The following is a 24,799-nucleotide window of genomic DNA, read 5'->3' as shown; positions in this document are numbered from 1 at the left end:
CTCAGCCACCTGACCCCCCAAATGTTGGTGTGTAGCATAGAGGATAGAGAGGCTGACTTGCAACCTTATGCTCCTGAGTTCAAATCCCCATTCAGCCTATTGTTGTTGGCCAGACATGAAGTAGTTTTGCTCTCTTGTTGTCCAACCCCTTGATCTTCTACAATGTACATTTTTATAATATTTTGCCATTTTGCGGAGGAACCCGCATCACTGCTTGCAGCTATATTTACATTTATTTACATTTATTCATTTAGCAGACGCTTTTATCCAAAGCGACTTCCAAGAGAGAGCTTTACAAAGTGCATAGGTCACTGATCATAACAACAAGATAGCCAAAAAACATCGCGAGTAGCCAAAACATGAAGCACACATTGTGAACAACCAAAGTAAGTGCCAAAGGGAAGAACCATAAGAGCATGTAGTTAAACAAGTTACAATTAAACAACATGAACAGCTATAAGTGCAAGTGTACCTGTGGAAAAAAGCAAGCAACAGTAATAAAACAATATATCACAGCGAGAACAAAATTTTAATCAGTTACCACTAACCACAAGAGCAACAAGTCTCTAAGCAAGAGTCATTGTGATCCTTGAGGAAACTAACATCGGGTCAAGCGAACCGTTCTTTAGTACCGTTGTACTCCCGGAACAAGTGCGTCTTGAGCCTTTTCTTGAAGGTGGAGAGACAGTCAGTGTCTCTGATGGAGGTGGGGAGTTGATTCCACCACTGGGGGGCCAGACAGGAGAAGAGCTTGTGTTGGGACCGGGCGGTCTTGAGCGGTGGGACCACCAGGCGGTTGTTTGAAGAAGACCGTAGGTGGCGGGTGGGGGTGTAAGGCTGCAGGAGAGACTTGATGTAGACGGGTGCAGTCCCGTTCACTGCTCGGAAGGTCAATACCAGGGTCTTGAATCTGATACGGGCCAGTGGAGAGAGATGAGGAGCGGGGTAACATGGGAGCGTCTGGGTAGATTGTAGACCAGGCGGACAGGTTTTGTTTTTTAAACTTTTTTGTCCCTTACTAATTTACTGTTCAGTGTAATTGTTTGAGTGATGATTAAATGTTAGTGCAATAATAAATGACCATTTAAACTTTCATGATGCATTATTTTAATGTAGGATTTTTTTTATAAAATAGTATCTGCCACAAAAATGTGTAATCTTGGCAGATTTAGATGCACTAGCATATATGAGAATATGTTTGCAGTGGACGTATTGAGGCCAGGGGATAAGATATCAAATGCACCCCCCCCCCCCCCAATCAACCCTCAATCGTGTGATGCCGAGGTGTGGGATGACATGATCCGCCTGCGGTTGGCCAGGCCAACATTAAGGGTAATTCGCAGCAAAAACTGTTTTCCCAAATGTAATCAGTGCTATCGACTGTTACGATAAGGGCACAATGGGTTGATTAATTCATTTTTCATCAACCATGATAATTCCATAATTTCCTGTGGGAATTGTGACGGTTGCTTAATGGCAAAATAAGTTACACACTATCATCACAAGGTGTTTTTCTGTAATTCGTCGGAGCTTCCGGATGATTTAGGGCCAGTACAAAGACTCAAAATTAAAACTGATCCTGAGTCTAATAATAAAACACGGAACACCATATTTGGTGGTAATATTCACAATAAAAGACTTCCGTAGACCACTAATTCAAACTGTGATGTGTTCTGTGGAGACGACTTTTATTTTGACATGCGAAATTATTTATTTTCACTCCTACACGGTATTGCCCGTCACTGCGTACGCTTCGATGAGGTCAGAGAGACGGTACTATTCAGCGGGGGCGCAGTAGGATTAAAACTATATAATCTCCATTATTTGCATGGTAAAATCAGTGTGCTATAAAATACAGACATGGTGAAGATTACTTTTCAGCCAGTCTCGTCGCAGAAACCCGATAAGGAGAACGATGGCGATAAAACCGATATTCTTATGCCTCATGCACACGTGAGTTTACGCTACATTGCATTTCTTTCATTGTTCTAATCTAGACAGTTGACACTGTTGTTGTTAAAACCTGGCGGGCTTGCTAAGGACAAAGGTTATACAAAATAGTTGTCTTCCACCTTCAGATGCATTATATATACGCAGTTTATTTAATGCAAATTAGCTTAAACAATAGTGTCTTTCGACAACATTCCACATAAAATGGTGCATCTAATCGTTGTTACAGAAAGTAAGAAGAAAGTAGGAAGAAAGTAACAATCTCTAATACAGTCAAAAATCCTGCATTCGAGTATGTAACTAAATATGCTCCTCGAGGAGTTTGACGCCATATTTTGGGGACACAGCAGATGCTAAAATGATCTGGGTAGGCTGATCTCGTTCCCTATACAGGATGCCTCTTTAAATACATTCAACTGCCTTACAAAACGTTGTTTGGACAATTACTTATGTTGAGTGTCGTAAGGGACAGTGTCATTAGAGGGTACACTCTAAATGGGAGCAATTTGCTATGCGTTTATCGCACCGTGCAATATATAAATATTGATCACATTTGATTATAATATAGGCCTAAATAAGGCTAATTTCCATTTGTCATATAAATGAATATTAGTTCTGCGATGTTTTCACCATCCTCCTCTCTGGGCTTTGACTTTAAGGTTGTCTTTCTGTTGAAATGTGTTGTGTTGATATTTGAAAAGCCTACAACAAAAAAACATAGGTCTGGTACCCAGATAGTATACTGTAAAACAAGAATTTAGCTACTCTTGATAGGTGGTGGGTGAGAGGGAGCAGTTGTAGAAAGGCATTTTTCTGCATCAGAGTAGACGGTGTGTTTGTAGAACTAGTAATACAATTTCTAATTTAGGATTCCGGACCCCCGCAATTGTTCTGATTTACCTCCAATGTTGGGTGTTCTGAATGAATATAGAGTGTGGAAGTGAGGCTCCATGAATATAACTCCAACATTAGCGTCCCTGCTACAGCGTCATACTACCAATACAATCTGCTTATTTTCCTTCGGTTGTCCATGGCATCAGTGTCAAATGTGTGTACAGCATGTGCGTGTTGCCTCATTAGTAGATTGACTGAGAGACTGGGGATCATGTCTGGTAAGGTGCATCATCTCAGCCCAATTATGTCCTAGAGATGTCCATACTGGCGACTAGTGGGGCGTGTCCACTACAGCGGAGCGGGCAGCGCGGGGCGTCAGCTTCCAATTAATTTTCAATTAAACTGGGTGTTGACGCTCGCCTAGAGCATTGTGGGAAGGCGAGCGGGGCGTTGCAAGTTGAAATTTCTCAACTTTATATAAATGAGGAGCGTTAAACGCAAGCGTTGGCCAATCGGATTGGTTTTCTTGTTTCTTGTAACGTAGCAACCGCTGGTCATGGTAAACATTTCTAGGTTTTACGATTTCAAGATGGAGAAACTTATTGTATGTAAGGCTGCACACCCAGTCCTGTTCAGAACAAAGTTACGTAATGTGACAAGCCTGAATTTAAAGATTACATTAAAATAATAATGCATGGTGCAGCGTTGCCGATGGTGTTCCTGGTGTGTTTTTCATACTTTTAAATTCAGTCTTGTCACATTATGTGACTGTTCTGTGCCACTGCTAGCTCGCTAGCCCAGCCGACTAACGCTAAGGTTTAGTGACCGGTGGCTTAACATGTACTGTAATTTTGCACTAGTAAAATATTGTGTATTTTTACTAGGGCTGTCAAGCGATTAAACTATTGAATTGCGATTAATCGCAAATGTATTCAATTTAATTGTTCAAATTTTACCCAAATAAAATATTTTTTTGTGAAATAACATTAAAAGGTTGTAGCCTACTTAAAACTTCAAATAACTGGAGGATAACAAGGAAATTGTGAGGGAGTTTTATTCACTCAACATTGTCGAGTGTGTTGTCTGCCGTATATTACCGGAGCGAACGCTGCTGCTGCTACCGCTGTTACTGCTAACGCTGCTGCTGCTAGCTGTGTGCTTTACTTGCATGTGATATATTAGGCTGGAAGTACTCAGGTGATAACTAAACTCAGCCTGACAATCAGTACACACAGCCTTGGTTTTGTCACCAAGCCATCTGGCAACTTTTTGAAATGGAACTTCACATCTAAAAGCCCTCTCTCCATCATTCAACTACCATCGGCAGTCGAAGTCAAGGTGATTCCCAGGGTCAAAAAGAAACCTCCGTTAGAACTAGGAATGGGCCGGTATCAGATTTCTATGGTATGATAAGCTTGAGAAAAAATACCACGGTTTCACGCTATAAGGGTATTGCGATTACAGCTCTAACATATTTTTGTTGAACACAATATATTTAATTTTTAAGCAATATACAATTGTTTTAACAGTAAACATGTCAAGTTAAATAGTTAAATTCGTATTTATTTTTTTTACTAAAAAGAACAATACATAATTATTGTTTTAATTTAACTTATACACACACAGACGGTGGAAGAAAATAAATGTATATACGTGAAACCAGCTAAATATATGCACTAATTTTTGTACTAAATTGTCGTGAGATTAGCATACCGTGTTTCTTATTTTCTGTTTTTTAACTCTGCATAACTTGAGACAACTATCAACTCCGCAGAAATCTGCGGTTCTCAGGGTGAGAAATGGTTGAAATGTGTGAGTCTCAAAGCAAATGCATGACATTTGAGAGACCTGTAGTAGGCTAACCTGCTCCTCCCCAGAAAATATTTGTCTATGGCTCTGGTGTAACGTAACCTGAAACTAGCTGACGCTAGCTTGTTAATTAGCCGTGTTATCTGCTTCAGTCAGTAGCATGCCAATAGTAGCCTACTGTTCAAAGTGTATTTCACTACTGCTAAACGCGCTTACTCTCAACTTGTTGCAAATGTAAATTTCAAGACACCGTTATCTTGAATTTTGCGAATAGTGACTGGTGGTGCTCCCGTAGATGGGTAGTTGTATTTCCTTCATCTGTGGCCTTCTGAATGTTTTCGGTCCACAAAAAATTCCCATACTGCAAGGTAAAGTTCCAGGAGTGCACCTCCTTCGGCTATTCTGTATACTGACTGCTTGCTTGCACCAACCCGGAGGGTTACTTTCTCAACTGTGTAAAGCCTGAGGGATTCCTGCACTTTCCGTCTTTGACGAACCCCCCCAAAAAACAGCTCATACCGCAGCAACGGTATAGCAGAAAATTAAGGGGTATTTAAACTGTGACTTTTTCAAACCGAACAGAGTCCTGATTGTAGGAAGGAACTAAAGGGACAGCAAACTCCAATACTATACAATTATTAACGTTTTCCTTTGATTTTGATGGTAGTCAATGAGGTATCCCATCAACCCATACCCCAACACTGAGCTAGCTTCTATTTTCTTAGGACTAACTTAGTTTTCTTTCTTGACCCTAGGGGGAGCTGGTGCTTCCTCTTAGGCCCAGGAAGTCTCCCCTAAATGGCCTGTGCTGCCTCACCTTTGGCCTGGTGGTCTTCATGTCCGGCCTGGTGTTGGTGTCCATCTACGTTTACCGTTACTACTTCATACCTCAGGTAGATATAGATGTCAAACATATTATTTTGATAATGGTTGGCTGCACTGATTTATAGCCTAGTCCAGAATGTGAAACTAACCAAAGTTTTGGTATCTTCGTTCTCAATCCAGATCCCAGAGGACAGCCTGTTCCATTGCAGGGTTCTGTATGAAGACTCTGTTTATGCTCCTCTGCGCGGGCGCCAGGAGTTGGAAGAGAACGTTGGCATATACCTCGATGACAACTATGAGCAGATCAGTGTGCCTGTACCCCACTTTGGAGGGAGCGACCCCGCCGATATCATTCATGATTTTCACCGGGTAAGAGAATGACATGTCACCCTGTTGGTCAACCCTGGCCATTCCTCCAGAGTAGGTGCTCACAACACTGACAGTGCCAAAGAATCCATGTGAAGAGGTCTGTCTTTAACCACTGATCAATTTACAATGATTCAATATTACTTTTACTTTTATACTGTTTGGAATGCTCTGAATATAATAAATAATGTTTGAACTATACCCTGCTATATTAGCTCATGAGAACATGGAACGTCAGGGTCTTTTTTAGTTGCCAATCTAAAGCCTAAACAAAGGCTATCTAGCACCATGAATGCAGCGTCTTCTGTCTGTGCTTGCGAAGGCTGTGTTGAAGATCACCCCCAACGTTTCTGGTGGGAGTAAAACCTCCCATATTGTGATACTATTTAACTGCCCTTCATTACTGTATTCTTTGTGCAGTCCTCTGATATGCTCAACTTGAGTGTATCAGACAGCTGCACCTTATAGATCTGTAATAAATACAGTTAGGTCCATAAGTATTTGGACATTGACACAATTTTCATCATTTTGGCTCTGTATACCACCACAATGGATTTGAAATGAAACAATCAAGATGTGCTTTAAGTGCAGACTTTCAGCTTTAATTTCAGGGTGTTTACATCCAAATCAGGTGAACGGTGTAGGAATTACAACACATTTTATATGTGGCCCCCCTTTTTAAGGGACCAAAAATAATTGGACAAACTAACATAATCATAAATCTAATTGTCACTTTTAATACTTGGTTGCAAATCCTTTGCAGTCAATGACAGCCTGAAGTCTGGAACCCATAGACATCACCAGACGCTGGGTTTCGTCCCTGGTGATGCTCTGCCAGGCCTCTACTGCAACTGTCTTCAGTTCCTGTTTGTTCTTGGGGCATTTTCCCTTCAGTTTTGTCTTTAGCAAGTGAAATGCATGCTCAATTGGATTTAGGTCAGGTGATTGACTTGGCCATTGCAGAACATTCCACTTCTTTGCCTTAAAAAAGTATTTGGTTGCTTTCGCAGTATGCTTCGGGTCATTGTCCATCTGCACTGTGAAGCGCCGTCCTATGAGTTCTGAAGCATTTGGCTGAATCTGAGCAGATAAAATTGCTCGAAACACTTCAGAATTCATCCTACTGCTTTTGTCAGCAGTCACATCATCGATAAATACAAGGGAACCAGTTCCATTGGCAGCCATACATGCCCACGCCATAACACTACCTCCACCATGCTTCACTGATGAGGTGGTATGCTTTGGATCATGAGCAGTTCCTTCCCTTCTCCATACTCTTCTCTTCCCATCATTCTGGTACAAGTTGATCTTGGTCTCATCTGTCCATAGGATGTTGTTCCAGAACTGTACAGGCTCTTTTAGATGTTTTTTGGCAAACTCTAATCTGGTCTTCCTGTTTTTGAGACTCACTAATGGTTTACATGTTGTGGTGAACCCTCTGTATTTACTCTGGTGAAGTCTTCTCTTAATTGTTGACTTTGACACAGACACACCTACCTCCTGGAGAGTGTTCTTGATCTGGCCAACTGTTGTGAAGGGGTTTTTCTTCACCAGGGAAACAATTCTTCTGTCATCCACCACAGTTGTTTTCCGTGGTCTTCCGGGTCTTTTGGTGTTGCTGAGCTTACCAGTGCGTTCTTTCTTTTTAAGAATGTACCAAACAGTTGATTTGGCCACACCTAATGTTTTTTGCTATCTCTCTGATAGGTTTGTTTAGATTTTTCAGCCTAACGATGGCTTGCTTCACTGATGGTGACAGTTCTTTGGACTTCATATAGAGAGTTGACAGCAACAGATTCCAAACACAAATACCATACTTGAAATGAACTCTAGACCTTTTATCTGCTCCTTGTCAATGAAATAACAAACTCCCTTTATGAGAGAATAACATACACCTGGCCATGGAACAGCTGAGCAGCCAATTGTCCAATTACTTTTGGTCCCTTAAAAAGGGGGGGGCCACATATAAAATGTATTGTAATTCCTACACCGTTCACCTGATTTGGATGTAAATACCCTGAAATTAAAGCTGAAAGTCTGCACTTAAAGCACATCTTGATTGTTTCATTTCAAATCCATTGTGGTGGTATACAGAGCCAAAATGATGAAAATTGTGTCAATGTCCAAATACTTATGGACCTAACTGTACGTTGATTTTATCTTGAACTTGTGCTTAACTATTCCCTTCATTGACTTGGTACTTTCAGAGCAATTGGGTACTATCTAATACGTCTTCATTAAAGACCCAGATTGCATCTCAAATGTCCAAAGTGAATTTCTGTTGAGTTCCTCTACAGTCCTTCAATTGTCCATTTGTGGAAGTTGGAGGGACATGGGCAAAGTTATGGAAACAAGGAGATGAATTGAGTGGCCTTAGATTATAGGATATGCTTTAAGATATGGTCATCCATATAATAGCTGCACGTTGTAATTGAGGATCTTTTGAATGGCTTCAGTATGCTTGACTTGTCACTTTTGTATTGCAGGGTTTGACAGCGTACCATGACATTGCCTTGGACAAGTGTTATGTCATTGAGCTGAATACAACACTGGTAATGCCACCACGTAACCTGTGGGAGCTTCTGGTCAATGTTAAGGTAAGCTCTTTGTGTGCTTGACTCCTGTTTTGAGAACTGAATAGGGATGTGGTGGTTTGTATGTGTAGAGGATAGTGTTGTATTGTGTATGTGTCCTGCAGAAGGGGACATACCTACCCCAAACGTACATCGTGCAGGAGGAGATGATGGTGACGGGCCGTGTGAGGAACATGAGACAGCTGGGGCCTTTCATCAACCGGATGTGTTATGGCAGGGAGACCTACCGCCTCAAACGTCGCAACCAACACAGACGTGAGTTCACACACAAAAAACACTCCCACTCTTGGCATTACACACAATGTAATGCCAAGTCATGGTTTTGGCAGCTCTACATCAATGGATACCAATGATTATAGTGTATTCCATATCGGTTGAGTCATGGAGAATCCGTAGGCTGTTTGGTGTGAGAACAGATGACTGCTGTGAGATGACAGCAAGCATAGAGCAAACAGACATGGTTCAGTCTTAATGGAAGCTTATGCCACATAGCAGAGCAGTGTTTCCCACAGAATGTGGTTATATTTGTGATGGTAGGCAGGGGCGGAGCCAGACTTTGAGCGATTAATTTGAGCGCAAAAAAGTTTCGCGCTTTACGTAATATAAACATTACGTTAGACTCATATTGTTATATTTGCCGAATGTATTTATGAATATGATTGTATTTAACTTGACTATCAGTTTACACATTTGTGCAGATAATTATATAGATAGGCCTACTTACCGTTTGTAAAATCCGGATTGATTCTCCTGCCATCTTCTCTGAGGGAAAAAGCTGTTTGTCCCGCGCATTGATTTAGAGCAGGGGTCCCCAAACTACGGCCCACTTATTTGGACCGGCCCTCTGAACAATGCCAGACTTTTTTTTGTTGCCATGTTAAACAGTAAAAAAAAAAAAATAGTTAATACATTTGTGCCGGTCAATTTTTTATTGTGGCGGGCCGCCACGAAGAAATCAATGTATGGGAAGCACTGACAGTGTGTAAGCAAGTATATGTGTTCAACCAGTGTTGCATAGTACATTTCTGTAACAGAGCTGCCCACGTACCACTCTTCCTAACCTGCAACTCCTCTACAATCCGAGTAAAACACTCGCATATGTAACCAAATTTCATGCTAGACGATTAAAAATTCTTTAATTAGCCAATAGATAGTAAATTGTTCGATTTCACTTGCCTATGATTAAGTTTGAGGCAAATATTAAGCGCAGATTGCAACGATGCACCGTTGCTTGAATGAGAGAGCACCCTTTGTCCAGTGTTGCCGCTGGGTGGAGGGGGGTTGGGGTGCGAGTTAACAGAAGTACAATTAGTTGTTTTGCTGCTGCTCATAAACAAGCGGAGATTGCCAAAGTAACAGAAAGTCGCTAGATTTGCTGCTAGTCGCTAGATATGATTTGTTGTCGCTATGGAATAGGGCTGAACGATGAATTGTATGTGCGATAATATCGCGATGTGACAAAACGAGATTTTGTAATCGCGAAGGCTGCAATTTTACTTTGGTCATGTGACACGCGAGAGTGACGCATTTTGCAGACGAAGGATCAACCTTGCACGCTACACTTTACCTTGACCTGCACGATGGCCTCAGGCTCGACAGAACCTGACACTACAGACACTATGCCAATTTTGCCTTTAATGCTTGTGCAAAACTAACTAGAGAGGGGGTGTGCTTGCGTCGGTTGCAGATGGGTATGTTTCCAGGCTGTGATATCAACACCCTGTATTTTTGTACGCCCTTTGACTGGTTAGCTTTTGCGATTCCCACACAGCAGAAGTCTAATAGTTAGCTAGCTCTACAATTTACTGGGGCTATGTCTGAATCTAGGAGCAAAACGGAGCACAGCTGCCAGCTGTAGGTATATGCAGGTAAAAAAATTATGTTCACTTAATTTATGTACTGAACCAGACTATTTTACTTACTGTAATATAATCCTAAACCGTGCAACGATACAGCGACGCATCACACAAGCTTGAGTTCAAATACATTATTTAATGTAACATTAGGTACTGTACATGCAAGTCTTAAATTGCTTAAATGTATGATGCGCTTGTTGATCAGTCCTCTTACACCACAGCACGATACTTGCTGAGCAACAGTCTTACTAGCACATCAATGCACGTCGTATCTATGTTTCGTTGCTAACGTGTGCTGACGTTGTGACGTAGGCTAGCACTGAGTTCCCTTTGTGCACACAAGGCACTGTTTGCCACAAAAACGTTGTAACCTCCTAAACCAGGCAACGGAACGTAAATAAAAAAACAAGCAACGCAAGACGAACCTTTTGACACCGGCGTTTTCTATGTAGTCCAAATATTGAGGGATCCTTAGGGGTGGGATAATAAAGAATAAATATATATGAGATAGAACAATGGTTGTGCTCTTGCCAAAGGTAACCACACCCAATAATAATTCTGACAGATGAAGTAGGTATTTTTTATTTTATTTGCATTGTTCATGCATTCCATGTAAAAAGTCTGGCGAGTAAAATATGAAATTTACTAGCCAATAGACCAATTATCACCCTACGTCACACGACTGTCAAGCATGCTCAACTGCGCATGTCGGATGCAAAAGACAAACTTATCCCGGGTATAATACACTTGGAGTGTCGATCAGGTCATCATACATCTCTGGCCACTGGATTTCAGGGCTTGACTAACCCTGATTAACTTGATTAACTTTTGGAGGCACTTGTCCTTTGGACAAGTACATTTACGTTTCATTTGTCCTTGCACAAAAGTCACTTGACCCCGACACCTTTAAATAGCCTGACCAAGTGATAGGGCAAAACTAGCCTGACTAACGGAGGTCACTTTCTCAGGCAAATGACGAATGAAACAGGCTCAGTTAAAGAAATCCGAGATGCTGGCTATCTTCAGCAGGCTTGTATCTACTAAAGGCAGTCGTCCCTGACGTTTATAGTGTAGAATGGAGTGAAATACAACATTGTGTACACTGCCAGTGAGCGACCTGAGGCTAACAACGTCAAAACTGTAACGGGGACGCAGTCTCACCCAGATTGCCAGTTTTACACAAATCACAAAAATAATCGGACCAGCTGGCTAAAAGCAGAATTCCCATATCTCTTTAAAGCTGCCCTGCTCGACTTTTTAGGTGTAAAATTGACTGTAAAACTGTAAAATTATGAACTTTGTGACATGACGTGAAGACATGGCTGCCGCCCGCCTAAGACTATGCGGTCTACCGGGCGACATTCTCACTCAAATTTCAAAACTTTCGTAACCCAACAAAAAATTCTGATATGACAGATCAATGGGGAATCGCTTTTTCTCTTAAAGGCTGTCCTCCTCGACCTTTTTGGTCTTTTTAAATCGAACTATTTGTATAATCCGTGTACTTCTCTAGCCATTATAAAGGCTATCCTTTCCCGGTTTTCTGCAGCCACATTGCGCGTGCATCTCGAATGTTTACAAACAAATAATTGGTCTATGGCAACTCAAGGTTCATTGTGTCCGTAGAGCACTACCTGCGTGAAGTTGGGACCCCCACCCAATGCAAATCGGTAGCAAAAATAGTCTCAATTGTTTGTACGGGTTTGTCCCTTTTAACAATTGTTTGTGCTACTGTAATTATTTTGATATTAAAGAATATTTTATAGGTTATTTTGATGTCGCTCTGCCCTCCAATATGCTCCAAATTCACCCAAAATAGTAATGTTTGTGTTGTTAAAGGGGCAATTGATTGCAAAACCGATTTTACCTTGTCATAGTTGAAAAATGACAGTTTGGTGTGTAAAATAAACATACAGTGAACCTCAAAGTCCAAACGCTAGCTTTTGAAACAGTGCAACTTGTGACGTCACAAGTTGCAGCATCAACTTTGTCACGCCCTAAAATTTACATTTACTCGCCCTCTGGTTTTCTGGTCCAGGAACATAAACGGAGGTCGCGTAGATCTCCGACACTTTTTTAGCTAGCTGCGTGCTGCTCTCTACTTACACAGGAATTACAAATAAGAAAGTTAATGTTTTCAAGATATTGAAAATGGAGCGCCGTAAATGCAGTGTTCCAGGCTGTACAGGGAATCCTGACACTTTTCACCATCTTCCCAAAGAACAAGACACTAGACAGGCATGGCTGATGTTTATCTATGGGAATATTCCTATTAAGTACGATGCTAAAGTATTAATTTGCTCGGACCATTTCACCGAGGACACTTTAGAAAACTGGGGACATTTTAAATCAGGATTTGCTATGATGCTGTTGCTGAAAAGAGGTGCTGTTCCGACCTTATGTTCATCACAGCCGCAAGCAAAGAACTTATATTGACATGCTTCTATACTCTTTGGCTGTAGTATGATGTTGTCGCTCACAGTTATTAGCAATGCTAACGTATCCTGCCTGTATCTAGCATCGGTAGAATGTGTGAAATGGGACTAACGTTATTTCATGTTCCTGACTGTGTTTCATTCAAATAAATAACCTGTGTTGTCATGTAAATCTACAATTCAAGATGCATGTTTGTCCTGATCTATTTTTCAGCAAGATAGCTAGAAGAGCTAACTGAAGCTGAGTTGACTCACGATTGCTAAGCTGTAGCTAGTGCTAACGTTACCCACCTAAGTCGATCCTGTTTGCTTCGACCACAGAAGTGGAAACAACTAACGTAATCATTTCATATGGTATCTAGTCAATCTGTTGAAAACAGTGTTATGTAGACACAATAGATTTATTTGTACGTTTTTATTTCAAGTCTCCACCGTCGTTGTGTCAGTGAGTTCTGTGGCCGTGTTGTGGCTTTGCTCAGCAGCTTCACTTGTTGTAAACCAACCAATCAGCGCGCAGCTCATCTATATATTCATGAGCATACCATAAAAGGAGAAAACCCAGCCTTTTTTCCTGGTAAAATTTCACTGGATGTATCAGGGGGCATAGAATAGCACCCGGGCCATTTTCAGCCCAACCAATGTTACATACCCTATTCAGAGACCTTAAGGAACAGTGTGAAATACCCAAAATACCCAGTCTATCACCCCTTTAAAAGTTTTGTTTGTGCCACTTCAGTTTAAAAAATATCATACATTACATTATAGGTGATGACGTCATCAGACCCCCATACTCCAAATTCACCCAAAATAGACTTGTTTGTTTGTGCCTCCTTGTTTAAAATAAATATTATTATTGTATCAGAGTGTGTGTGTATCAGAGTATGTGGGTTTCCACATGGAGCTTCTTGCATAATCAGTGTGTGACTCACTCCTAGAACACTATGTAGAATCAAACATTGCGGAGGAGGAAGTGTTGCGTAGTAGTGACGTCTTCTGAGAGTTGGCGGATGGAGGCATTGCTGATGTAACATGCTTCCTATAGGTGCATATATGGTGTTGGAGTAACTAGCAGTATCTACATTGATGCTATGGAGAGGTAGAGAGTGGGAGCTCTCAATTGTATTGGCAAACGTAATCCACTTCTCTAACTGTGACTAAAATATATCTCTCCCTTTCTCCTTTTCCTCCCTCTTTCCAGGCATCATTAAACGTGAGGCAAGGAATTGCCACAGCATTCGGCACTTTGAGAACACTTTTGTGGTGGAGACCATCATCTGTGATCAAATCTATCTCTAGAACTGAGATATCCGCCACTCTACACATTACAAAGCCAATTCTGAAATCAGACCTCTTGCATCTATTAGGCTCGACTGCACTTTATGAGCATGTATTGTGTTTTACAGGAGAGTTAAATGTTAGTCTTTATTTTTTTGGTCCCTAGTACATTGTCCTGATGTCATTTTTTTAAATTAAAATAGACTATACATTTTGATAGTGTGTATGGTAAAATACATCAGTAGCTTTATGTACTTTTTATCATGGTCCACAAAATGTTGATTTCTTTTATTTGAGATCATATGCATAATCATGAAAGCTCTTTGGTAGAATGTGGAAAATGGATTGATTTTGCACGTTTGTCTTGTTTTTCTCCGTTGTTCATCTCGTAACAAAGGGTATGTGTTGGTGGGTGTGTGTGAAGATGTGGGTGTAAAGATGCTGCTTGCACTGTATGCGCACATACAGTTACATTCCTTCCTAGGTCCATCTAAACAGAACTGGGCTTATTTGTTTTGGATGTCAAGAAAAGCTGAAACATACCTCATATTTTAGGCGTAAATATTTTTTGCCTGTAATGTTAACCCATTTACTTTGCATTGTTCTGAAGCAATATATATATATATATACTGTAATTTTTTTCAAATTATACAATGCACAGATTTTTATTCAAGTTCATTTTGTGAATTATTTATTTCATGATTATCTGTCCTAGTAGTATCTTTCACCTTTGTTCTCACTCATCTGGCATTGGGTGTATTCAGTAGCAGTGTTTTGGGGGTGCCAAAACTAGAACCAACATTTGGGTTATATGTGCAGTGTTTGGGGTGGTTTTAAAAAAAGTAAATAATTTTTTTTGGAAATACAGGCAAATCTATATAGGTTCCTCCCGAGGAAACTTTCAGTTTCTTTCCTTTTTTGTTTTCCTCTTTCCATTCCTTTGTTTAGCTGTTACTCACTTTAAACTCCATTTACTTTCTACATTGCTATTCTTTTAAGCTGCTCTCTTTTTTTACTACTTGTGCAATATCTGCTATCTCAACTTCTACTACCACTGCTACCGTATCTAATATGATATTGGACACATTTGTTGGCTTTGGATGAGATCTATGATATGTCTATCCATGACTTTCTCTTCTGAGTCTCCCTGCTGTACAGTCCTTCCGCCTTCAATATCTGACCACATAATAAATAAACAGTAAAATATATGTTCCTTGGAATCTTTTTCTCAAAATTCTAATCTTTGATTCAAATCTCAGTTATAAGTTACCCCCGAAGGTAGCACTGTTAGACCTAAGATCATGAAGTACCATATAAAAAAAGACAAATAGAAGGTGGGTTTGTGTTTTTAACACACTTAATCTACAATGCATTTAACTGATACTGGTGATGTGACAAAGGACAAGCTGTTCAACTGACTGCTGCTTAGCACTATGGGCCAGAGCTGCCAAGTCTCACGCATATTACGGAAATCCATATGTGCCAAAACCAAGCCCCTGCCTTGAGTCAAAGGTCCTGGTGGATCTTTGTGGTATTGCATTTCCGATTGGGTACCCAGCTTGTTCGAGAAGGGTCCAACCCAGACCCCTATGGGAGGCCTAGTGGGCAAGTATTAAGACGCCCCTGTGTGTCAACCACGCGTAATTAACACCGACTTGGCATCCAAAGCCGGCGTCTTTTACGCCTTGCTTGACACGGCCCCGTCTCAACCACGCGTAAAAAACCTTTTCGCCTCGAATTGAACCGTGTCACGTGACACATTGCAATTTACACACGTAAATTTTGTCTAAATTTTTGAGACGTGTCTAGCAAACCACACAAAATTAACGCCTGGTTTGGCTCAATCAGCGTCTGGTTTTCCAAAATTAAAGTCTGCTTGCTTGAATCTCCGATGGGAAATTATGACAACAATTGTAACAACTAATACGTAAGTAAAGTAGGTCTAAGGATGCTCGTGCAAGCTACTATCAAATACAATGTTGGTTAGCTAGTTAGCTATTAGTATGAAGTTGGTGGTCACAATTGGTTATATGCCACGTACTTCCGCTCCACGGTCTCAGCCACCAGGTTCACTTCCTGTCTGTCTGTCAACGCAACATCAAGGGCTGCATTTTTTACCTTTTAAGTCATCACACAGGTTCAGTTCAGGTTCCTGAGGAAGTTACTCAAGTATTGTATTTAAGTAGTATTGACGTGTTTGTACTTACTAGGTGGTGGGTCGAAGCCTCGTATCTGTTCAACTTTGCAATTAAATTTGGGGGTGACCTGGATTTCTAAAGTTGGGATGATTATTGTATTTCTAACTATAAACCAGTTGTTGCCACCAAGTTTTTGCCCATTTTGTCAAAACCATAGTGTCAAAGTTGGTTAAACTCGCAGGTAAACAAAGTGTTTTACAGGGGCAGTGAACCAGCTCAAGGATCACCTCTGGAGCTGGTGGAAGTGACATCCAGTGTCATAATTATTATCTTAATTCAGAATCAGAATGGGATTTATTTGCCATGAAAGTTTGCACAGACAAGGAATTTGCTTTGGCAGGAAGGTGCATACAATAAACATATAGGGACCTAAAATTTAAATATGTGGACTATCTATACTAAGGGTACATGAACTAGCAGTACTAAGTGGGATTAGAATAGAATTAAATATACAATAAAATAAAATATAAGTTGCCGTAAATTACAATATAAAAATACAAATATTACAAAAAATACAAATGTACAAGATACAATTTTGTAATGCAGTGCAAAAAGCAATGTGTTTTAAGCAGGAAGTCATTAGAGTCAGTGTGGTCCCTTGGCCTTGTTGAAGAAGCCAACAGCGGAAGGGAAGAAACTGTTTTTGTGGCGTGGTCCTGATGGACCGCAGCCTTCTGCCGGAGGGGAGTGACTGAAACAGGGAGTGTCCAGGGTGGGAGAAGTCAGCCACAATCTTCCTCGCTCGCCTCAGGGTCCTCGAGGTGTGCAGGTCCTCGAGGGTAGGCAGATTGCAGCCAATCACCTTCCCAGCAGTACGGATGATACGCTGCAGTCTGCTCTTGTCATTGGCAGCAGCGTACCAGACGGTGATGGAGGAGGTGAGGATGGACTCAATGATGGCTGAGTAGAAGTGCACCATCATTGGCTTTGGCAGGTTGAACTTCTTCAGCTGCCGAAGAAAGTACATCCTCTGTTGTGCTTTCTTGATGAGGGAGCTGATGTTCAGTTCCCACTTGAGGTCCTGGGAGAGGATAGTGCCCAGGAAGCGGAAGGACTCCACAGTGTTGACTGGGGAGTCACACAGGGTGATGGGGATGAGTGGGGCTGTGTTCCTCCTGAAGTCCACAACCATCTCCACTGTCTTAAGAGCATTGAGCTCTAAGTTGTTCTGGCTGCACCAGGTCACCAGGTTGGCCGCTTCCCACCTATAATCAGACTCGTCTCCACCAGAGATGAGCCCAATAAGTAAGTAAGTAAGTAAGTAAGACTTTATTTATATAGCACATTTCATACAAGAATTGTAGCTCAAGGTGCTTTACATAAAATCAATAACAACAATAATACAAGTGATAAACAATTCAAACAAAAATAAAAATCCCAATAAGATCTCTGTTCAAGAGAGAAAACAACTTTAAAAGTAGGAAAACCCTTTTGAGATAAAATTACTTAAATGCTTCGGTAAAAAGGTAGGTTTTAAGCTGTCTTTTAAAAATGTCTAGAGTGTTTGCTTCCCTAATATTTATGGGTAATTAGTTCCATAGTTTCGGGGCGTAATTGACAAAGGCCGAATCACCAATCTTCTTATGACTGCTTCTGGTGACCTCTAATAGGCCTGCATTTGATGATCGCAGTGTTCTAGCTGGTGTGTAGTTTATAAAGGAGTTAGTAATGTAGCTAGGTCCTTGTCCGTGTAGAGCTTTGTAAAATGACCTTAAAGTAAATTCTGAAGGTAACAGGGAGCCAGTGTAAAGTAGCTAGGACAGGACTAATGTGTTCTCTCCTTTTAGTTTTGGTTAATAATCTAGCTGCAGAATTTTGAATGTGCTGTAGTCTTTCAGTGGTTTTCTTGGGAAGACCAGTGAAAAGTGCGTTACAGTAGTCCAGCCGGCTGGATATAAAAGCATGAATTAACTTCTCTGCATCATTTTGGTTTATGAATGGTCGTACCTTTGCTATATTCCTCAGGTGAAAGAAAGCTGTTTTGGTCACTTTATTAATGTGAGAGTTGAAATTCAAATCTGAGTCCAGGATTACACCGAGACTCGTCACCTCTGGTTTAAAACAGGGGGTTAAGCCTCCAAGATTCTTAATAAGCATCTCTCTTTTGGATTTGGGGCACATAGTAGGACTTCGGTTTTGTCTTCATTTAATTTAAGAAAGTTATCATTCATCCATTTGTTTATTGCCAACAGGCAGTTGGTAATGGAATTGATGGCCGTTGCATCGTTCGGTTCAGTGGATATATATAGTTGTGTGTCATCCGCATAGCTATGGAAATCTATGTTATGTTCTCTGATTATGTCGCCGAGTGGTAACATATAAAGAGAAAAAAGTAATGGACCTAAGCAGCTTCCTTGAGCAACCCCGTAGCAGTTCTCATGTTTCTTGGACCTATGGTCACCTAAACTAACATAAAACTTCCTTCCTGTGACATGATTTCAGCCAGTTCAATACACTATCCGTGAACCCAATAAGCTTTTCCAGTCTATTGATTAGGATGTCGTGATCAATTGTATCAAATGCTGCACTGAGATCTAACAGGATAAGGATAGAGACTTTATTTGCATCAGAGTTTAGTCTGAGGTCGCTAATTATTTTGGTGAGAGCAGTTTCAGAACTGTGATATTTCCTGAAACCTGACTGCAAGACTTCCAGGATGTTATTTTCTTCAAGAAAATAATTTAATTGGACTAAAACTATCTTTTCCAGTACTTTACTAATAAATGGAAGGTTTGATATTGGTCTGTAATTTGCAAGTAGACTGTTATCCAATTTGGGTTTCTTTAATAGGGGCTTTACAACAGCTGTTTTGAAGGCATCTGGGAATACGCCAGTTCTAAGGGATGTGTTTATAATCTCTAGCACCGGACCTGAGACACTATCAAACACTCGCTTAAAGAATGTTGTGGGTATAGGATCAATATCTGAGGTTGTGGAGTTAGATTCGCTGACAATTTTGGAAAGTTCACTAAGTGTGATACAGGTAAATGTGCTCATGGTTATGTTGCAGAATCTACTGATGTCAGTTTCGACCCCACTATTAATAATACTCGCTCTGATCAAAGTTATTTGTTCTTGAAGAACAAAGCAAGCTCTTCACATTTAACTGCTGAGGATGGAGGTGGGGCAGGGACAATGTTTAGCAGCTGGTCAATGGTGGAGAAAAGAACTCTGGAATTTCTGGCATTTTCTGTAATAATGTTGGAGAAATATTCTCTCCTTGCTAGACGGATGGTTTTGTTATAGGTGGTTAGTGTATCTTTGTAGATATTGTAGTGGATAGGGATCTTTGTTTTCCTCCATTTTCTCTCTGCTACACGGCATTTTCTTTTCGTTTCATTAACATTTTTATTTCTCAGCCATGGGGAGGTTCTGCTTGTGCACTTATTTTTGGTTTTCAGTGGTGCAACAGTCTAAAACAGATAATAGTGCATCATTGAGGTTCTCTACCATTTCATTCAGAGAGCAATCATGGTTAGTCGGCTCATATAGAGCAAATTGTTCAGAAAATGTCATCATAGCTGTATCGTCTAAATATCTTCTATGGACTAAGAATTCTTTTTTGTTTTTTGTTAGGATAATTTCCACATTAAAAAGTATATAATGATGGTCTGAGAGGGGTAGATCAGTTTTGAAATATTATTGATATTTAGTCCAGTTGTTATGACTAGATCTAGTGTGTTTCCGTGCCGGTGTGTTGGGTCTGTTATGTGTTGAGTTAGATTGAAACTGTCAAGGAGATTTAAGAGCTCAATAGTTCTTGGGTCTGCTTTTTTATTTACTTGGATATTTAAGTCTCCGTTTAAAACTACTTTGTCATATCTAGTGACACAAAGTGATAATAGTTCAGAGAATTCTTGTATGAATATTGGCGAGTGCTTGGGTGGCCGATATATAATAACAAAAAGTATTGATGTATTGATTGATGCCGTGTCATTGTTTAGCCAGGTTTCTGTTAGACAGATGCAGTCTAAGTTGTTTTCTTTGACCAGATCATTAACTAGGAATGTTTTGTTATTTAGTGATCTAACATTTAGAAGGGCCAGTTTCATCTGAGGGGTATTAACAGATAAAACAGGGGTAGATAAATCTGTTGGAAGAATATGGATAGTTCTGTGACTTCTAACACTAGTTTCAGGTTTGTAACCATGCATTTTACCATGCCATTTTCTGTTTGTGATGATGACCGGTATGTCCAATGAAATAGCATGGTGGCTGTCCTAGCGTAGCTTTTCTTTGGGAAAGTCTCTGTCACTGAGCTGTTCCATCACAAGGGAATTCATCCGGGGGGTGCAGATCTGTGCAGGGCCCATGTCCTTGCAGGAGGCTGTTTGAATGTTCTGTTCTGTTCCATGGGAGGTTGTTTGGGATGCGTCAGTCAGCTTAGACACAACAGGGATAGGGAGAGAAGCTTGATTTGTGGTCAGGAGCATGTGATTGATGTTTGCTGTTAGTAGTCGAGATCCTCTACGGTTTGGGTGGAGTCCGTCAGCTTGAAAACGGTCTGCACAGTTCCAGAACACATTGAAGTTATCGATAAATCTCAGTTTGTGTGTCAGACAGACAGATGCCAACCATGTGTTGAAAGATAGTAGTCGACTGAAGGCTTCTTTTCCTCTGCGAAAGCATGCAATCGGTCCACTGATGAATACATCTTGATATCTGTTAAGTGTGTTCAGTAGCTGGGTGAAATGTTTTTTAAGTATCTCAGTGCCAGTTTTCTTGTGTAGGATATCAAACGAGCCAGTGTGGATGATTATCTTAGGGTTGTTTGGTTTATTGTTGAGGATTGTTTGTACCTCTGAGGACAGTTCCTCGACAGATGTGTTGCTAAGACAAATATTTTCTGTCTTAGCCAGTTTAACATGTGCTGTCATGGCATCTCCAATCAAGATAGTGGCCATATGTGGTGTTGTGTTTGCATTTCTAACGTTTGCCTTATCAGTAGCTGCGGGGACAGTTCTTATCTTATTTGGGTTAGCAATGATAGGACCTTGTGCTAGACCAAGGTTAGACACTGCGTTAGTGCTAGCAGTAGATTCTATAGTGCTAGCAGTGTTAGCTCCTCTAAGTGTTGATGGGCTGTGGGTAGTCTTAGCATACCTTGGATCTTGATAATCCTGTGATATTGTTGTCTGATTAGGCTTGATAGGGGGTCGAACAGCGCCCCGAGTGGTCCGAGAGGGGCTTGGAGTGAAATGGGGGACTCCCGGTCGCAGCAGACGATGATGTGTTGGATTTGCATGTGTGTAGTAGCTACCATGTGTCGGCGATCTGGGCCCTTCATGTTTGTTAGCTGCGTGGCTAGCACTCCTGTGCCTCTTCGCCTTGGATTCCACACACAAGGGAGAGAAAGTTCCCAGTGGTTCGAAACTGTTTCTGAGTGTGACAGGAGGAGAGGTGATGCGGGAAGAGTTTCTGCCTCGCTTTTTTTGCTGTATATCCTTGGTGACAGTCCCATCTCTGATGAAGGTAGAAGCGGCGCTAGGCCTCTTTGGTTTAGCGCCGAGAGCAGGCCATGACTCATCCAGTCCAACGGCCGGTGGAGAGAAAGCTGGTTCCAAGGGTGGCTCATTGGCAGGTAGCTTAGCCTCCGGGCTAGGTAGCATGGAATCTATGAAGTCTTCAGTCTCTCTGATATCTAAGAGGGTTCTGACTCTTAGCTCCAGTTCGACTATCCTCTGAGTAAGTTGTTTGCAGTCATTACAAGCCATAGTTCTACAGGGAACAAGCTTTAGTTTGCTTGTCAGTCTTGGAGGGCACCCCAAAATACTTCTGTTCTCCTTGGGCTTCAGTCCTCTCAGGTTGTTCCTTTTTGTAGTATTTGATTTTGAGTAATATCTTCAAAAACTATCCAAATGATTGAAACTTCAGAGCAGTTCTCCGTGAATAACTAGACAATACGATAGAAGCCAAGCAGGGAAACAAGCAGGGAAGGTCAGGGGGAGGAGAGGGAAAGAAAATGCGACTGCCTTCGTTGGGAGCGTACTACAGTGTTTAGTAATAATAAAGGTGGTGTCGTCCGCAAACTTCAGGAGTTTGACGGACGGATGACTGGAGGTGCAACTGTTGGTGTACAAGGAGAAGAGCAGAGGAGAAAGGACGCAGCCCTGAGGTGATCCGATGCTGATGGACCGGGAGTCAGAGACTTGTGTTCCCAGCTTAACGCACTGTTTCCTGTCAGACAGGAAGTCTGTGATCCACCTGCAGGTGGAATCAGGCACGTTCAGCTGGGAGAGCTTGTCCTGAAGCAGGGCGGGGATGATGGTATTGAAGGCAGAGCTGAAGTCCACAAACAGGATCCTGGCATAGGATGCTGGGGAGTCGAGGTGCTGTAGGGTGAAGTGGAGGGCCATGTTAACTGCATCGTCCACAGACCTGTTGGCTCTGTAGGCAAACTGCAGGGGGTCCAGTAGAGGGTCAGTGATGGATTAAGGTGTGCCAGCACCAGGCGCTCGAAAGACTTCATTACCACAGAGGTCAGGGCGACGGGTCTGTAGTCATTATGTCCTGTTGGCCTTGGCTTTTTGGGCACAGGGATGATGGTGGAGGACTTGAGACAGGCTGGCACATGGCATGTCTCAAGGGAGGTGTTAACAGACAAAACAAGACAAAAAAGAGCGCACCCAACGACCGAGGCAGCCATCATCGGCGCCATCTTGGGATTCATCTGTCAAACAATGTCCTTATTTCTTTGTGATTTCTAATAAATTCACATGCCTTCTTACAATGTTGCTTTTCGATTGATATCGTAGGCAACTGTGTTTGCCTATGAGTTTAACAAACTTTTACACTATCCATGTCATCCCCAAATTAAATTGCAAAGTTGAACAGATACGAGGCCCACCACCTATACTACTCCCTGATAACCACCAGCTGCCACTGGAAACTAGATTGCGTTCAGAGTTCTGTACCCTGTCTTACTTACCTTTCTCTTCTGTTATCTTGAATGAGTAAAGTGAGGGTAATCTTGAAATATGGACAGTGTTAGGATATGACCCATTTAGTACAGGCTAAATTGACTTTTATGCTTAACATCTCACTTGTCCTCTCAACCTAAGTTCTGTTCTTAAACTTTAAAGTTCTCAAACTGTTTTAAAGATTGTATACATGGTGCAGTCAGTAATGCTAGATGATGTGTAAGGCTGAGTACTCTCAACAAAGACACACATAAGCATGTATGTTTGTTGATAGTCAGATTTATCCAATATGTTTTTTTTAAACAGTTTATGGTATTTATAGAACCAGGGGCTTAAGAATTATAGGGGTCTGTCAGCTGAATGCACTTTATTTGCTCACACATCTCTTTATGCTCACTGCACCTGTAATGCTGTAATGTGTTGCAAATGCAGTATTATTTTTTGTCTTAACACGTGTATTGTAACAGATTGTGCTGAGGGATCCACGCCCTGTAGAGATCCACAGCTGCCAGTGTTCTTGTGTGGCCGGTACTGTTCAATGCAACCATGTAGCAGCTGTCCTATATCAGACTGCTCAGTACTCGCAGCAAAAGCTCACCTCTGTCCCACCAGTGCACACCAGTGCACAGCTGTGCACTGGTGGGACAGATGGTGCACAAATGTTTTATTTGTGTGCTGGTGTGTATAGTTTGTTTACCTAATAAAAAATATATATATTTTCTCTCTGCAGGGTATTAAACCAGGTCCGGTCAACGACATGGTGATCCTGTCAGCCCTACCAAGGGAAAGAAGACTGATGGAAGGCATAACGTTTGTATTGTTACTTACTGTATCAAACTTGAATCACAATCTCTCTTTGGTTTTATAATAATTTAAATAATAATAATACTCACCTTTGTGTTGTTTTGCCCTTTTTTCACAGGAGTAACCTGTATAGAGGAGTAACATCACCTCTGCCTGAACCCTCTTGTTTGAATGTTGGTGTTATATACCAGGACCTCCCTGCTTATCTGGCGCCCATGATCACAACTATGGCCATCTCCCATGACGTGCCGCTGGTCGACTCTTTGTTTGGGCCTGTTCAAGAGGACAGCGTACTGTCTTATCAAATGCCAACCAAGGCAGTGCCCAGAACCTGCCCACACTCAGATGCCCCATCTCCCTCACAGCTGCCACTCTGTGATTACAGGCTTGGGCCCTCTACCTGTTCTTTCATATACACACTACAACAACAACATCACATGGCATCCCTTGAAACATCTATGGAGACAGACCACAAAATTGAAGAAGCTACGAAAGAACAGAGTTCATGTGCAGAGTGGCACCAGCTTAGGCGGTCCCGCATCACTTCAACCAAGTTCCGTGAGGTCTGCCACACCAGGGCACATAGCTCTGCTGAAAATCTGGCCAGGAGATTACTTACACCTACCCATCAGACAGCAGACATGAGGAGGGGGTTGGACCTCAAACCCACAGCCAGTGAGGAATACTGTAGGGTAAGAGAAGTCAACCATTACCCATGTGGGTTCCTTATCCACCCTGATGCCCCATGGATGGGTGCATCCCCTGATGGGATTGTCTTCGATCTGAATCAAGAACCTGTGTTTGGACTTGTTGAGGTAAAATGCCCGAATGTAGCTAGCTATGTGGACTGCCCATATATTATGAGCAGCGGGGGAAAACACAAACTCAGGAAAACACATCCTTACTTTTGGCAAGTCCAGGGCCAAATGTTAA

General features: G+C 41.6%; 1 protein-coding gene across 1 annotated transcript; it reads left to right on the top strand.

Annotated features, from left to right (window-relative positions):
• Nucleotides 1–1,769: 1,769 nt before the first annotated feature.
• On the top strand, nt 1,770–15,150 carry itm2cb (integral membrane protein 2Cb). Its single transcript, XM_067253834.1, has 6 exons — nt 1,770–1,953; nt 5,349–5,486; nt 5,599–5,787; nt 8,271–8,381; nt 8,483–8,633; nt 13,868–15,150. The coding sequence occupies exons 1-6, from the start codon at nt 1,861–1,863 to the stop codon at nt 13,963–13,965; spliced, it is 780 nt and encodes a 259-aa protein (XP_067109935.1). The 5' UTR covers nt 1,770–1,860; the 3' UTR covers nt 13,966–15,150.
• The last annotated feature ends 9,649 nt before the right edge of the window (nt 15,151–24,799 follow it).

Source organism: Osmerus mordax, chromosome 16, assembly GCF_038355195.1.
Source record: "Osmerus mordax isolate fOsmMor3 chromosome 16, fOsmMor3.pri, whole genome shotgun sequence".
NCBI lineage: Eukaryota > Metazoa > Chordata > Actinopteri > Osmeriformes > Osmeridae > Osmerus > Osmerus mordax.
This window is presented reverse-complemented; position numbering and strand designations above follow the sequence as displayed.